At 38.6% G+C, this 17188-nt stretch overlaps 1 protein-coding gene across 1 annotated transcript in view; it reads left to right on the top strand.

The window, feature by feature from the left end:
- ENPEP (glutamyl aminopeptidase) overlaps window positions 1–2345 on the top strand; it is a gene marked incomplete at both ends in the record, with an annotated part of 105808 nt that extends 103463 nt beyond the window's left edge. The window contains 2 exons of the mRNA XM_079715513.1: window positions 1089–1167; window positions 2199–2345. Of these exons, the coding sequence (XP_079571639.1) occupies window positions 1089–1167; window positions 2199–2345 (226 nt within the window). The remainder of the gene's footprint in view (window positions 1–1088; window positions 1168–2198) is intronic.
- Window positions 2346–17188: the final 14843 nt, after the last annotated feature.

Here is a 17188-nt window from a genome sequence, read left to right as displayed (position 1 = left end):
ATATAGATCATAACCCCAAATATGCAAGCAGCTAATAAAGCTTTTTGAAAGCAGAGTAAATAGCCTATATTCAAATTCCTGTGCCTGCTGGAAGACACATAGAGTATTAGTTAGGATAAAGGTGATAGAGCTATTCTGCTGTAACAGAAACACAGAAATGCAGCAGCTTAAAGGACATAAATAATTATTTCTCACTCAGGTTGGTCTCCTGAAGTGAGCATTCCAAGTTGTTAGGGTAATCTGACCTTATTCTATCTGTGTGGTTGAAGTTTGGAAGAAGGGGAGGGGGAAAAATAAAAAAGTCCAAGGCAAGCCATTTCCCTTTACTTAAGCAAGGAGGTGGAAGTTGAACATATCACTTCTTTTTTTAAAAAATTAATTATTTATTTATTATTTTGGCTGCATTGGGTCTTCGTTGTTGTGCATGGGCTCTCTCCAGTTGTGGCAAGCAGGGGCTACTCTTTGTTGTGGTGTGCGGGCTTCTCATTGTGGTGGCTTCTCTTGTTACGGAGCACAGGCTCTAGGCACACAGGCTTCAGTAGTTGTGGCTCGTGGTCTCTACAGCACAGGCTCAGTAGTTGTGGCACACGGGCTTAGTTGCTCCACAGCATGTGGGATCTTCCCGGACCAGGGCTGGAACCCATGCCCCCTGCATTAGCAGGCGGATTCTTAACCACTGCGCCACCAGGGAAGCCCCAAACATATCACTTTTGTTCATATTCCACTGATGAGAACTGGATCACCTGTCTGTACCTAGCTATGAGGAAGGCTGAGAAATGTCATCTGACTGTGGTTCTCATGTGTGCAGGAATAAAGGAGAACAGATATGGGGAATGTAACAAGCAGTCTACCATCTCTGAGTAAGTGGTGTGGATATGTCTACAAAAAGAAGTGTAGAATTTGCTGAGAATTTCTCCTAAATGGATTTTAAATTAAATATGTTTACTTACTGTGTTTTGTACTTTCTGTACTTTGAAAATTACTTTTTAAAAAACTCCCAAAATAAAAAGGATATGTCTGCATTTAGAGAAAATATTTAAAGTTCTGGGCACTTATATACCCTTTTCCTCCCCTAAATTTCTCTTCAGATATACACTCAATGACAGAAACCTTGGCCGGATTGTTACTATAGCAGAGTCTTTCAACACTGAACTACAACTCTGGCAGGTATGAAGATAAATTCCTCTATACTTGTCAAGGAAGGGACAGAATTAATTTTTTTTCTAGGAGAAGTGATATTTTCTCTATTCAGATCCCAGAAGACAAGAAAAAACAAATAATTCTTATATATAATGAAATGTACACCTAGTTTTTTCTAAACTGAAAAAATTCAAACAACCAAGAAATAAATAAAGTTTAAAAGTTGAGAAACGTGAGGCCTTAGGAGGATTAGAAGGCTCCATGAGACCATTTTGTTTATCAAAGCATGAACAGTATGTCTCCCCTTTCCAGGTAAATGTAATCCTGGGATAAGCTGGTCAAGAATTGATTCCTTTCTGAATTCACAGTTTTGGAATTTCAAAACTAAGCCCAAATCTTTCAGATCTCAAATATCTCAATTCCAAGGGGGTAGGGAATGTTCATTAATGTTGCACAAATAGAGATTGTATGAATTTTCAGTACCTGTGTTAGATATTGGAATGTTACATTCCTCTGTAGTAAGAAACAAAATAATCCTTATTTTTATAAATAGCAAATACTACTATGGTGGAGTTTGGGGGAGGATTTTGGAGGGAAGAGGGAAAATGAACCAAGTTTAACAGAGATTTTTTGATGAGCCCTCAATAAATGAACTGAACGTGTATTAAAATACTCCAGACTCCTGGAATGAAAGGCTAAGCAAAGCCATCATTCCACAGACCAGATTTTCCAGGGAACACCTTGGGGAATGTGCAGAAAATTGAGAAACCTGAAGAAGCAGAAAGAGCATGCCAGCCACCAGTGTGCTGCTCTCCGTCCCCAATACATCAGGGCCTTTTTTGTGTGACATGCTGCCAGGTGTCCAAAAGCCATGGGTAATGATTGCTAATCTGAGAGATGGGCTCAATCTAAATGATGCACCAGAAAATGTATCTCAATGTTATTCAGTGATACTGAATGTCCAGGGAAGAAGAAAATAAATCCAGAGTGTAAAGAAAATCCTTGAAGAATAATTGGGCTTAAAATTACTTTCTTAATTATTTCCTTCTCTTTTATAGATGGAGAGCTTTTTCAAAAGATATCCAGAAGCTGGAGCAGGAGAAAAACCTAGGGAGCAAGTGCTGGAAACAGTGAAAAACAATATCGAGTGGCTAAAACAAAACAGAGACACCATAAGAGATTGGTTTTTTGATGTGAATGGTTAATGTGTTCAAATATCATATTTTAATTTTGTGACTATATTGTTTCTCCCGTTAAATATTTGGTGGCCTAATTTACAAGCACTCTGGAGGGAGTCTTATACATAGATACTGCTTTTGCTAAGTACTTTAAATTGTTCCTCTTTGTTTATGAAGATACTAACAGAGTAGTTAATGTACTCAGGGATTTCTTCTAAGTGTACTTCATAGGAGATTCTTTACAAACTGAAGAGAATTTAATAGCCATTTTAATGTCTTTAAATATCATTCTTTGTATCTTAAATCTGTGAAAATAGAACAATTTGGCCTTAGCTTTACATTTTTAGTACCAAAGAAAAACCACTTAATCTTCTCTCTTGATTGATTTTTAAAGTTTAAATACCAGTACTTGAGGGACCAATATTATCATCTTAATCTTTATTTTATTATTCAGAATTACACAGATCTAATATCATTGTATTCACATATGTTTTACTCCTTTAAATCTTATCAAAGTAACCTGGGCTTAAATTTTACTCTAGGATTGCATGAGTTAGCCAAAGAAATGCCCGACTGTTGCCTTTGTTCTCATAAAATCAAAAAAGAACTCTCCTCTCCTTTTTAAAATAAAACTGAATGATTACCTTGAAAAAATACATTGTTTTCCAGTGTCACTTTACTCTTGAATAATAATGACTGCAGCATCCCCCAAATAATTTAGCAGGAGGCAAATAAGATTCAAGAACCCAATCTTTTTCATGCTTGGCACTCTGTCATCTTGCTCCATTCCCTACAAAGCTCCTTCAAATAAGCTATGAAATTAAAGGGAAGATAGTGCTTAACTCTACTCCATGGATTTTAGGGGAAAAGGGCTAAATAACTGGAAACAGATTAGGAAAGAGAGAAGGCTGATTATTCCATAAAACTATATGGAATTAGAATTTAGCTTTGACCTAACCTAGCAATCTAAGTGTGAAAATGAGGAAATCCATGGATGTCTCCAACATGACTCTGCATATGTGAGGATATATCTTCTTATATATAACTTTTATGCATAAATCCTTAGATCCTAATCCATACAGAATAGCATTGATCAAATTTATATTCATGACTTGATTAAAGACATCAATTTTGTAGAAGCTGGTGGCAAGAACATGTTTAATATGGCACTTGGTGCCTAGCAGATCCACAATACAAGTCCAATAGGCAGAAAAGATGGTAAATTACTACGTTCCAACCTGCTATATCTGGAAATCTAAATTTATTTGGAACCTTCAGAAGTATAAGATAATTTAAGATTGGTTTGGTGATAATTGAAGCACATGGGAACAATCAAAATCTTAGCTTTGACTTTACATAAAAATGTGCCCTAATCAAGGACTCTCAAATTTTGTAACCTTTCCTATCGCTGTCTCTTAATTATCACTTTTCAATCCACATAGCTAAACTGGCAAATTCAAATGCAGACTGGGCGGGGGCGGGGGGGGGAGACAAAAAAAGAAGAAATTTTCAGACTAAAACTTTTAAAGTATTATTTTAAATTATTTCAGAAGAAAAAAACACATTAACATCATAAATCGTCAGAAAAAAAAAAGGTCCCACTATCCTCATGGGGATTAACACCCTAACTTCAAATTGACCGCAATCAAAACCAGCACAAAACCAGTGGACAAATAAGGAAGTGGGATCGTTTATCCTTCTGCTTTATGGAATAAATTCTTAAAAGAAAAATATAAATTTGATGGGGATGGTAAATGAAACAGATTCCAAGTTGCCTACAAGTCATTCTGTTCCATTCCACTTTAAGCACTAAAACTGAGAATGAATTGCTTAGTTCTCTTTAGCCCACGTGAAAAAGAACTGTGCACACTTTGTTATGACACCACTAGCCAATCAGGCCCTTCTCAAACAGTATCTGGTTTTTAGAAGGCTGATGACCAATAGACAGATCTATGCCAAGAACAGTTTGCTACTGTGCTTTCTTGGTTGTGTCATGATTTTTACAGGGAAAAAATTTAGTATGTTGTATCCAAAATTAAACCACAGTAAACCATCAACTTTAAAGAATTAATTGGAAGAAATGATCAGCAAAGTCATGTAGCAAGAAGCAGTGCCAGTAATAATGATTGCCTCCCCCTAGGAGTTTATTTCTATATTGCAGATCATTGCTGTGCACCCACATAAATATAAAGTAGGAGTTTAAATAATAAACTATGAATATAAAAGTGACCAGCAGGGAAGTTCTGGGGAGCAGAGATCTACAGCTGGGTTGAAGACAATGGTACTCCTACGGTTACCCTCCATGTTGGTGAAGTGTTAGTCCAAAAATAGATAAATATAAGGTGGGAACAAAAATCTAGAATGGTAATTCTCAAAGGGGATTAAGAAGCAGGGAACAGAAGGAAGAAAGTAGGATAACCAGTGGAGCTTTCCAAAGCTTTGCTAAATAATAATAACAGTGATAGTAGTAATAATACTAATACTCCTCATAATAGCAAACTCCTTTTTATACCAAGCCCTGTTCTAAACACAAGCACTCCACATACATCAATTTCTATATTTAAACTTTACAAAAACCCCATGAGGTAGGTACTGTAAATATCCCCATTTTACAGATGGAGAAACAGACAGAGAAGTAACAAAACTTGCCCAAGGCCAAAAAATAGTATCTGGCATAAGCCAGAATTTGAACCTAGTCAGTTTATCACCAGAATCTATGTACTTAACCACATATTAAAGTAGAAACATGTGCTTTAAAATTAAAGTGACCTGAGTTTGAATCTCAACTACTTGCCTTTAATCTCTCTATTGTTCAGTTTCCTCATCTATAAAGTGGGGATAAAAATAATCACTACCTCACTGCGTTGTTGTGAGGATTAAATGCAAAAATACATGTAAAGGACACATGTACGGGAAATGATAATCACTCAACATTAGATGCTATTATTGTTACTATTATGATATCTCCTAGTCCCCATTTAAGACACCCGTTTGGAGAATAAAGTTGGGTTCAGGAATAACCAAACCTAAGCAACTAAAGGTACTAAGGAAAGGCAGTGTGTCAGATTATGTTATTGTTCATTAATAGTCACTGGCCCTCCCTGGAGAGAATTCCATTATCTTACCCCACTGAAGTCTAACATGGGTATGTTGCTTTTGGCTGGTGAAATATGAATGAAAGTGATCTATGTAGATTTCCGGCAGAAATATACAGAGTCAGCACATGTTTTGCCATTTTTCTTCTGCCACCCTACATCCAGCAATGTTGCATATAGAGGCTGCTCTGTTAGCCTGAATTTCAGAATGAAAACAATGAAACCTAAAATTGGTTCTTTGAAAAGAACGACAAAATTGATAAACCTTTAGCTAGGCTGACCAAGAAAAAAGTGAGAAGACTTAAATTTCTGAAATCAGGAATGAAAGAGGAGGCATCACTACCAAACTTACAGAGATAAAAAGAGAACTCTAGGGCCTCCCTGGTGGCGCAGTGGTTGAGAGTCCGCCTGCCGATGCAGGGGATACGGGTTCGTGCCCCGGTCTGGGAGGATCCCATATGCCGCGGAGCGGCTGGGCCCGTGAGCCATGGCTGCTGAGCCTGCGCGTCCGGAGCCTGTGCTCCGCAACGGGAGAGGCCACAACAGTGAGAGGCCCGCGTACCACAAAAAAAAAAAAAAAAAAAAAAAAAGAGAACTCTATGCATAACCATAACCCAACAAATTAGTGTTGTCAACAACTTAGACAAAATGAACAAATTCCTAGAAAAACAAACTATCAAACTGACTCAAGAAGAAACAGAAAATCTGAACAAACCTGTAACAACTGAAGAGGTTGATTTAGTAATAAAAAAAAAAAAAAAACACCTTCCCACAAAGAAAAGCCCAGGACCAGATGCCTTCCTTAATGAATTCTACCAAACATTTAAAGAAAAATTAGCACCAATCCTTCACAAACTTGCAAAAAATAGGAGAGGAGGGAACTTCTCAATTCATTCTATAAGATCACAGATACCACAATTGATACCAAAACTAGGCAATGACATCATAAGGAAAAAAAACCTCAAACTACAGGTCAACATCCCTTTCGAATGTATACACAAAGATCCTCCACAGAATATTAGCAAACTAAATCTAGCAACAAAGAAAAATGATGAAAGACCATGACCAAGTGCCAACTGGAATATACCCAAGAATGCAAGATTGTTTTGGCATGTGAAAATCAATCAAGGGGCTTCCCTGGTGGCACAGTGGTTGGGAGTCCGCCTGCTGATGCAGGGGACACAGGTTCGTGCCCCGGTCTGGGAAGATCCCACATGCCGCGGAGCGGCTAGGCCCGTGAGCCATGGCCGCTGAGCCTGCACATCCGGAGTCTGTGCTCTGCAACAGGAGAGGCCAGAACAGTGAGAGGCCTTCATACCGAAAAAAAAAAAAAAAAAAAAAGAAAAGAAAATCAATCAACATGATATACTATGTTGATGGAATAAGGACAAAAACCACATAATCATACTAATGGTGCAAAAGAAGCATTTGACAAAATCCAGCACCCTTTCATGATAAAACAATCAACAAGCTAGGAATAGAAGGGAACTTCCTCAACCTGATAAAGGGCACCTATGAAACACCAACAAGGGGCTTCCCTGGTGGCGCAGTGGTTAAGAACCTGCCTGCCAATGCAGGGGACACGGGTTTGAGCCCTGCCCAGGGAAGATTCCCACATGCCGTGGAACAACTAAGCCCATGTGCCACAACTACTGAGGCTGCGCTCTAGAGCCTGCAAGCCACAACTATTGAGCCCACGTGCCGCAACTACTGAAGCCTGCGTGTCTAGAGCCCATGCTGTGCAACAAGAGAAGCCACCGCAATGAGAAGCCTGCATACCGCAACGAAGAGTAGCCCCCGCTAGCCGCAACTAGAGAAAGCCCGCGCGCAGCAACAAAGACCCAACACAGACAAAAATAAATTAATTAATTAAATTAAAAAAAAAAAAAGAAACACCAACAGCTAACATCACACATATAGGTAAAAGACTGAATGCTTTGCCCCTAAGATCAGTAACACGACAAGAATGTTCTTGCTTGCAACTTTACTTAACACTGTAGTGGAAGTTCTTGCAAGGGAAATTATTTAAGAAACAGAAATAAAAGACATACAAATTGGAAAAAGGAGAAAGGAAAATGATCTTTATTATCAGATGACATGATCTTGCACATATAAAATCCTAAGGAATACACACACACACACACACACACAAACGTACACATGATTACCACTAAATGTGTTCAGCAAAGTTGCAGGATACGAGGTCAATATATAAAAAGTAATTGTATTTTTATACACTAGCAATGAAAAATAAGAAAATGAAATTAAAATTAATTGCATTCCAAGACCATCTAAAAGGATAAAATACTTAAGAATAAATTTAACAAAAGAAGTCCAAGACTCGTAGACCTAACACTAGGAAACATTGTTAAAAAAAGGTAAAGATCTAAACAGACAGAAAGACATCTCAGGTTCACAGACTGGAAGACTTAATACTGTGAAAACAGCAATACTCCCCAAATTGACCTACAGATTCAACATGATCCCTAAAAAATCCCTGCTTGCTTTTTTGCAAAAACTGAAAACCTGATCATAAAATTCATATTGAAATGAACACAGAATAAAAGAATCTTCAAAGTAAGAACAAAGTTGTAGAACTCACGTTTCTCAACTTTAAAACTTACTACACAGCTACAGTAACCAATACAATGTGATACTGCCATAAGGACAGATATACAGGTCAATGGAACAGAACTGAGAGTCCAGAAATGAATACTTATGTATATGATCATTTGATTTTTGACAAAACAATACAGTGGGGAAAAATAGTCTTTTCAATAAATGATGCTGGGATAACTGGATATCCACATGCAAAAAAATAAAGTTGGACGACTTTCTTACACCATACACAGAAATTAACTCAAAATGCATCATAGACCTAAAAGCTAAAACTACAAAACTGCTAAAAAATAAAAATAAAAAATGCAAGTAAATCGATCAGGAAAGTGATGACAACCCTATCTGTAAATCAAATATCTGATTAGGGACTGGTATGCAGAATATATAAAGAACTCTTACACTCAATAATAAAAAGACAAATGACCCAATTGAAAAATGAGCAAAAGAATTAATAAATATTTCTCTAAACAAATATCCAGTAAGCATGTGAAAAGATGTTCAACATTACAAACCAACAGTGAAATGCAAATTAAAACCACAATGAGATACCACTTCACACCCACTAGGATGGCAATAATAAAAAAGACAGACAATAACAACTGTTGGCAAGGATATGGAGAAATTGGAACCTTCATACATTGCTTGTAGGAATTTAAAATGCTGCAGCTGCTTTGGAAAAGTTTGGCAGTTCTTCCAAATAGTAGACATAGAGTTAGTATAGGACCCAGGAATTTTACTCCAAGGTATATATCTAAGAAAAATGAAAGCATATGCCCACACAAAAAGTTGTATGCAAATGTTTATAGCAACATTATTCGTAATAGTCAAAAATGAAACAAATCAAATTACGAATGGATTAAAAAAAAGATGGTATATACCTGTAATGCAATATTATGGAAAAGGAATGAAATTCTGATACAAAATATAACATATATGAACCTTGAAAATCATTTAATTGTACACTTTAAATGGGTGAATTTTATGGTATGTGCATCATGTCTGAATAAGATGTTTTTAAAAGCCACCGAGAAATTGAAAAAAGAAAAAGAATATCTCCAAATACACAAAATCAAAACAGAGATACCATTTTTCACCTACCAGATCAACCAAAACTAAAGAGATTGGTAAAATTCACTGTTGATGCAGGGATGGGGAAGTGGCCCTCTCACCACAGCTGGTAGCAGTGTGGATTGGAACAGTGTTTTAAATGGGAATTTAGCAACATATTTTACAATTTTAAATATGCTTTTCCTTTGACCCAGCAATACAGCGTCTAGAGATTTATCCTTTAGCTGCTATATAAAGACATTCACATGGTATACAAGGATGAAAGGATTTTCACCTCAGAGCTCCTGAAAGTGAAAAACCTATGGCAGTTACTAAACTTGTTAAATAAATTATGATGTTCCCGTACACCAGAATAAGACACCAGCATTCACATTCCCATGTGCTCTACCTTCTCCTCCATTACGGCTGAGCTCCTAGCTAAGGCCAATGCACTAGGTCTCTTCTTTGTTCAACTTCCCAAAGGACTGCACTAATAAATCTACGTCCTCTCTCATAACATCAGTGTTTCCTTATCTACTGGATTCTTTGCATCAGCAGAGAACCATGGTATTATTTCCCCCCAATATAACCTCCCACCACAAAAGCTCTTAACCTTATTTCTCTTTCCAGATCTCTCCTACTTACTGCAAATTTTCTCTAAAGAGTTGTCCATTCTTTTTTAGAGGAGAACTTAGCAGAAACTATCAGATTTTAAATGGGTATGCCATCAGACCTAGCAATTCCACTATCAGGGATTCCTTTTAGATAAATACTTAGAGATATTCATTTATTCATTCAACCGATATTATACAGCATTTGGTATGTCCAAGATTTTATCAGCAAATAAAAGACAAAAACAAAACAAAGCAAAACAGAGTTGTCTAGGTTCATCTAAAATTTCTCCCTTGAGCCCATTCTAATCGGGCTTTAATCCCCACCATTCCACTTAAAGTGCACTTGTTGAGGTCAGGACTTGCTAAATTCAAAAGTCAATTCTCAGCTAACTGATATCTGACTTAATCCAAAGTTAAATTTTAAGACTTCTAGACAAATGAAATGGACTATAATATTCTTCAGATAACCTCTCAAAAATACTATTTTCAACTGAGTTTTGATGTTTTATCAAAATAGTAGTTGAATCTGAATACAGATTTTCTCTCTTGTTACTTTAACAGACAGACAAACTGAGAGAAATGCTGACATATTCTTATGAAAGTTGAGAAGCAGCTGTCCGAATAGACTTCCATTCCAAAAGTAGAACCACTGTACAAAGGTAAGATTTTCCCAGATAGATAATTATGCATCTAACACATAGGCTAATTATTAAGGTCCAAAATTATAGGATGTAGAGCATGGCTCCAGTTGTTTTAGCCTGTAAAAGATTTAGAGAAAATATTGGTAAGCTTCCTCCTCAGCCATCTTCTCTTAGGAGAAAAAATAAAACAATTCTTGATACAGTATCATAAAATCTATAACTTTAATTAATATACCTTTGCAATCAACACTTCAAGATAAATTGAAGATGTATTATAGGGCTTCCCTGGTGGCGCAGTGGTTGAGAGTCCTCCTGCCGATGCAGGGGACACGGGTTCGTGCCCCGGTCCGGGAAGATCCCACATGCCGCGGAGCGGCTAGGCCCGTGAGCCTGCGCGTCCAGAGCCTGTGCTCCGCAACGGGAGAGGCCACAACAGTGAGAGGCCCGTGTACCGCAAAAAAAAAAAAAAAAAAAAGATGTATTATAATTGGAAGGATCTATGTCAACATTATGACAATGATTATCCCTGAGGGGTGCAAATGATTCCTGTCCAAGGAATTAAAGGTCTAGGTATAAGAATCAATAAAAGCTCAAATAAATGTATGCTGTTCCTGAAAGATTTACCCACAACATGATAATAAGGAGATTCAATGCTCTGATTTTTCAGTAGAGTCTAAACTTGAAATTTATCAAGAAGGAAGCTATAAAAAAATTAGACAAAATTTCTGGTAAACTAACACATGCATAATTTGGGGTAAGTAAAGGGCTGTGCTTTTTTTTTTTTCTTTCAAATATAGAGTGATAGGCTACACTCTGGATCCAGCTAAGATTAGTCAATGACTGTATATAAATTATCAAAGTTTAGGTTAAACTTTTAAATCAAATGTGCAGTCATAACTTGAGAATAGAACAGAGCAACATGGGATCTACAACATTTTCAGCAGTTAGCTGAGAAGAGTCCTAGTGGTCAACTGGGATCTGATCTTCTAACCTCATTCACCAAATTCATACTGCATGTAACACTGACCCAGAATCTACCCTAAATTCTGGTTCTGACTGCCATGCTTAGATTTTCTCACGTGAATGTTTTTATTTTCATATTTCATGTTGGTATTGGGGAAGGAGGGTCTTTAATTTGAAGCAACAAAGAACAAGATTTAAGTATACAAGATCCAACATGGGCCCTTTGATTTCATATACACCTTACAGATATGGCCATAGTTTTAGTTGTGCCTTGTTTTGTTAACTGCCAATCTTTTTCAAACCAGACACTGTCGATAGATAATAGGAAATTATAAATATTAAGTCAAGGGCGTAGCTATCCACAAAGCAAACTCAAGAATTAGGGTGATAAGGACTTCCCTGGTGGTGCAGAGGTTAAGAATCTGCCTGCCAATGCAGGGGACATTAAGCTCTAGAGCCCGCGAGCCACAACTACTGAAGCCCACGTGCTCTAGGGGCCTGCGTGCCGCAACTACTGAGCCCACATACTGCAACTACTGAAGCCCGTGAGCCCGGAGCCTGTGCGCTGCAATAAGAGAAACCACCACAATGAGAAGCCCGCGCAGCACAACAAAGAGTAGCCCCCGCTCACCGCAACTAGATAAAGTGCGTGCACAGCAATGAAGACCCAATGCAGCCCCAAAAAAAAAAGAATTAGGGTGATCTTTGGGTTATTTCAGAGACAGTAGAAGAGAAAGACTCTTTCTTGAAGTTTTCTAGACTATTGATGCAGGTGCCATAAGTCCCTAGGAAATTTCTCCGGCAAGAATCCCTTTTCTTTCTCCCCAAATGTTAGAAATGAATGTATTTCCAACACCTAATGTGTCCTTCAATGCAGAGGTACCTTCTAACGGAGCAAAAGTACTGACACTTCTCTGCCCCCTTACTTCTCCCCTCATATTTAGGAGTAGGACCCCTCTCTGTCTCTTTACTCACTTCTCCCCTCATATTTTGGGCATACCTGGGTCAATTCATACTTCTTTTCTCTTCTAGGAGTCTAGATAGACAGATTCCAGAGAGTGTATGTTCTGATATGTTTTCAGAAATAAAACAAACTTAGCAATAAAGGCTCCCTGTGGGGTGGGGGAAGTGGACATGAAGTTGCCCAGGGAGTTGTGGCAGAGTGGTGCGTCTACCTAATTCTCTGGGTTTGTTATTTTTACTGCTCATGAAGCTATGTCCTCCAACCTAGTCTTTATCTGTAATAACTCCTTATTTGTCTCTCAGTTGGCTGAGAATTCAGCTAGGAGGAAGGAGGCATACAAACTGTTGACGGATTGAAACTTGACACCAACATGGAGTCCCTCCCAGGGTTGCACGAAACTATATCTGCTCAACCACATCAGCTAACCGCTGTACTATGTGAGGTTTTTAGATAAAAGTCGGGCTGTTTGACTAGCATTTTTCAGAAATATTCCCAATTTTCTACTATTTACCTCTGAAGATACATCTTTAAATGTATATTAGTAAATAGAAATTGTTAGCTTTAAACTGATATTTTAATAACAAAAGTTGGCCTTAAAGAGTTGGCCAGACTTCCCTGGTGGCACAGTGGTTAAGAATCCACCTGCCAATGCAGGGGATGCAGGTTCGAGCTCTGGTCCGGGAAGATCCCACATGCCACAGAGCAACTAAGCCTGTGCACCGCAGTTACTGAGCCTGCACTCTAGAGCCCACGAGCCACCACTACTGAGCCTGAGTGCCACAACTACTGAAGCCCGGGCGCCTAGAGTCTGTGCTCTGCAACAAGAGAAGCCACCGCAATGAGAAGCCCACGCCCCGCAACAAAGAGTAGCCCCTGCTCGCCACAACTAGAGAAAGCCCGCGTGCAGCAACAAAGACCCAATGCAGCCAAAATAAAATAAAATTAAATTAAATTAAACTAAAAAAAAAAAGAGTTGGCCAAGTCCTAACTGAATTAGGCCTTAAACTTTATCTTGAAGGATGAGTAAGATACAGCTAGAGGAACACAACAAAGTTGGGTGTAAAAGGCCAGAGTTTTTAATAAATTTGATATAATGTAGAAGAGAGGAAGGGACGAGGATCACAATGTAGGATCACAAACCTGAATTTATGTAGTAGGGTCCAGAATATGTGAAGTCCTGAAAGTTAACCTGAGGCCTTTATCCCATAGGCAACTAAGGAAACTGTCAAGAGTTCAGGTAAACTACTTCATGGTACTGCTGCCTCGGCATCATTTTGTTTGACCAAGTGGCCTAGAGGGACCTTAAATTGATACAAGCCCCTCATGCAAGCACACACCCTAGATAACAACCCACAAAGTCACAAATTAAGTTCCTGATATGACTCCCTCAATAGCCCTTGTAACCAACAGTCTACCCTCCTCCCAGGACCTTGTGTGTTTCTTAGATAACACCCCCATGGAACTTACCAAAACCCTGCTCTTTTGGTTGGAATTGACCAATTCTGCCTTAGCCCAGGGAACCCCAAAGCACTCCACCCATGAACCGTTATGAAAGCATGTTCCCTAGCTACTATTGTTCTGTCTACACTCTGCCTTGACCTCCCCATGCGGCCCCTCAAGACATGCCTTGTATTTCCTCCAGGACTTGTGAGTAATATACTCCTCTCTTCCAGTTTCTCTACTGGTCTGTTGTACCATGATTCACCATCCAGCACCCTGTGCTCTACTTAACAAGTTTTACTTTAACAAAGTCATGACAGAACCACTAAAAATTTTTAATAGAGGAATAAAATACTGAAAATAAAGAATTAGAAATACTAATTTGATTTTTCTACTGTAAGGTGTTTAGAAGTAGAAAGAGAATCAAGTACAACTAAGTTTGAAGTGGGAAGTTTGAAGTGGTGAGAGCCTCAACAAACTGCCTTCATTTCCTACATCACCAATTTTATTTAAAGCAAAAGCCTATGACTAGTCTACATTTGGTCACCTACTATTCACTCCTCAATCCACCACATTACAAGTTTTGCATCTGAAATGGTTCTTGCTAAGTCAATGGGCATGTTTTCATTTCTTATCTTACGTGAACAATCATTAATAACCAAAATAACTGACCACTCCTTTTGCATTAGTTTGCCAAAGCTGTCATAACAAAGTACTACAAACTGGGTGGCTTAAACAACAGAAATTTGTTGTCTCATAGTTTTGAAGGCTAAAGTCTGAAATCAAGGTGTCTGTAGGGTTGTTTACTTCTGCGGGCTGTGGAGGAATGATCTGTCCCAAGCCTCTCTTGATGGCTTAGATAGCTATCTTCATGTTCACATGGCACTCTCCCTGTGTATCTCTGTGTCCAAATTTCCCCTTTTTAAAAGGACACCAGTCATATTGGATTAGGCCCACCCTAAAGATCTCACTTTAACTTGATTACCTCTGTAAAGACCCTATCTCCAAATAAGGTCACATTCTGACGTATTGGGGGTTAGAATTTCAACATATGAATTTTGGGGGTGACACAATTGAACCCCTAACATCCTCCTTCTTGACATTCTCCTCCCTGGGCTTCCTTAGAGCTCTCTCTCTCTCTCTCTCTCTCTCTCTCTCTCTCATACATCTCTGACCACTCTTTCTCATTCTCTTTTTCTGGTTTCTCTTCCTCTACCTGCCCCTTAAGTGTTGATGTTTCCCAGGTTCTGTACTCCTTCCTATTTTTTATTCCATATGTTACCCTTTGGGGTGCCATGCCTGCATGACTTTAACTGTCGTATATACAGAGATGCCTCCAAAATCTATACCTGAAAAATCTATATCTCTTACATTCGTCAAATCCCACAGAACTTTACAGTACAAAGAATAAACATTAACGTGTGCAAATTAGAAAAAAAAATCATTTAGGAGGTCAGATGATCCCAGATTGAATACAGAATGTGACCCAAAAAATCTAACTTATTACAAATTTATTTACAACCTCAATGAATGGGGTGGAGGGAAAAGTGCTGACCTCTGTAACTGTGAAAATGAGTGGAGTCTATAAGACTAAGGGCAGAAGAAACTATATATAAGCACTGTATTTTAGTTGATAAAGTTGTTTCCCATAGAAGTTCAGGTTAACAATTCTGACTCTGCTATACATATCTGGTGGAACTGAACACTTAAGCAAATGGATGGCAGATGGTGGGAGCCAGGTTTTGCACTATGGGAATGAGAGGTTACAAATAAGGAAGGGAAGGGGGCTAGAATGATCCATGTGATAATGGATTAGAGTTTGAGGCATCAGTATGAACTCATGTTTAGCTTCACACAGAGACAGATGGTTGCATATAGAGATATTTATAGATATGTGTATATAGAGAGGTCAGTATACACATATATCTTTCCTTGTTCTGTCAGCTGACAGACTAGAAGCAACAACACCCCAGTAGTACTGAGTACATTTAGCACCCATATCTTGATTTCTATTTTTTTTTTTTTTTTTTTTTTTACGGTATGCGGGCCTCCCACTGTTGTGGCCTCTCCCGTTGCAGAGCACAGGCTCCGGACGCACAGGCTCAGCGGCCATGGCTCACAGGCCTAGCCGCTCTGCAGCATGTGGGATCTTCCCGGACCGGGGCACGAACCCGTGTCCCCTGCATCGGCAGGCGGACTCTCAACCACTGCGCCACCAGGGAAGCCCCCATATCTTGATTTCTAATACTGTTGTCCAAGAAAAGAAACCAGGACTCCTTGGAAAAATGGCTTAGGACTAGGGCAGGAAGTATACAAGATGAGTCTGGAGCATCTTATAATGCCATAAAGTAAGGAAGTGCTCAAAAACAAAACAAAACAGCTCATCACCATCATGGGGGTATGTAAAAGAGAGAGACACAGAAACCAACTGAAAGAGCTCCCAATGGCCAAAGCTGGACTAACTGATAGATGAAGTAGTACTGAATTATAACCCAAAGTATAAAATAAATAACCATGAGTCCACACTGACATAAATAAGTGATTAAATAAATTAATAAAAGGGGAAGAGTACACAAATATCCGGTACAGAAGTCCACATAATTGATGTAGATACTCCACCCTCAAGAAGGTGGAGCATAGCTTCCCTCTCCTTAAGTGCAGGCTATGCAAAATAACTTCCTTCTAAAGAGTACAGAATGAAAAGGGAGAAAAAAGGCAACTTTAAGGTGGAGACCCTGGCAAACACTACCTCAGCCAGGTGTTCCACGTCAACATCACTGATAAATCATACTGTTAGTATTCACCTTTGATATGATGTGATGAGGTGGCACTTCACCGCTCTGGTCATTCTCTCCAAATCCATAACCCTCATCTAATCATAGAAAAACATGGGGCAAATTGCAACTGAGGGACGGATTACAAAATATTGACACCTGACTGGTACTCAAAACTGTCAAAGGCATCAAAAACAATAAAAGTCTGAGAAATTGTTACAACCAAGAGGCGTCTCAAGGACATATAACAACTAAATGCAGTATGGTATCTGACACAGAAAAGGAGCAACAGATAAAAATGAAGGAAATCTGAATAAGTATGGAAATTAACTGATGAAAATAAAATTTAAGAACTATTTATCAAATATATGAATGATTCCTTAATAGTACCCTTGTTCTTGCTAAACTTCTTCGAGCACGATGAATTAGAAAGATGGCTTTGTCATCAACCAGACCAGATCTGATCTCAGCTTTGCCCCTCGATAGCTGTTGGATCCTGAACAAGTTACTTTTAACTTCACTAAGAAGGTGCTAATATCTGCTCCATAAGACTTGTTAGGATAAAATGAAATAACTGTTCATAAAACACCTAGCACAGTAATTGGCACAAAGCAGGAGCTCAATAAATGCTAAAATCCATCCCCTTTGCAAGTTGCAATGAGACCTGGAAGTCAAAAAGGGCAGGTCTTGTATATCATGTAGAAAGCTGAATG

The sequence above is a fragment of the Hyperoodon ampullatus genome (genome assembly GCF_949752795.1).
Source record: "Hyperoodon ampullatus genome assembly, chromosome: 1".
NCBI classification, from domain to species: domain Eukaryota; kingdom Metazoa; phylum Chordata; class Mammalia; order Artiodactyla; family Ziphiidae; genus Hyperoodon; species Hyperoodon ampullatus.
This window is presented reverse-complemented; position numbering and strand designations above follow the sequence as displayed.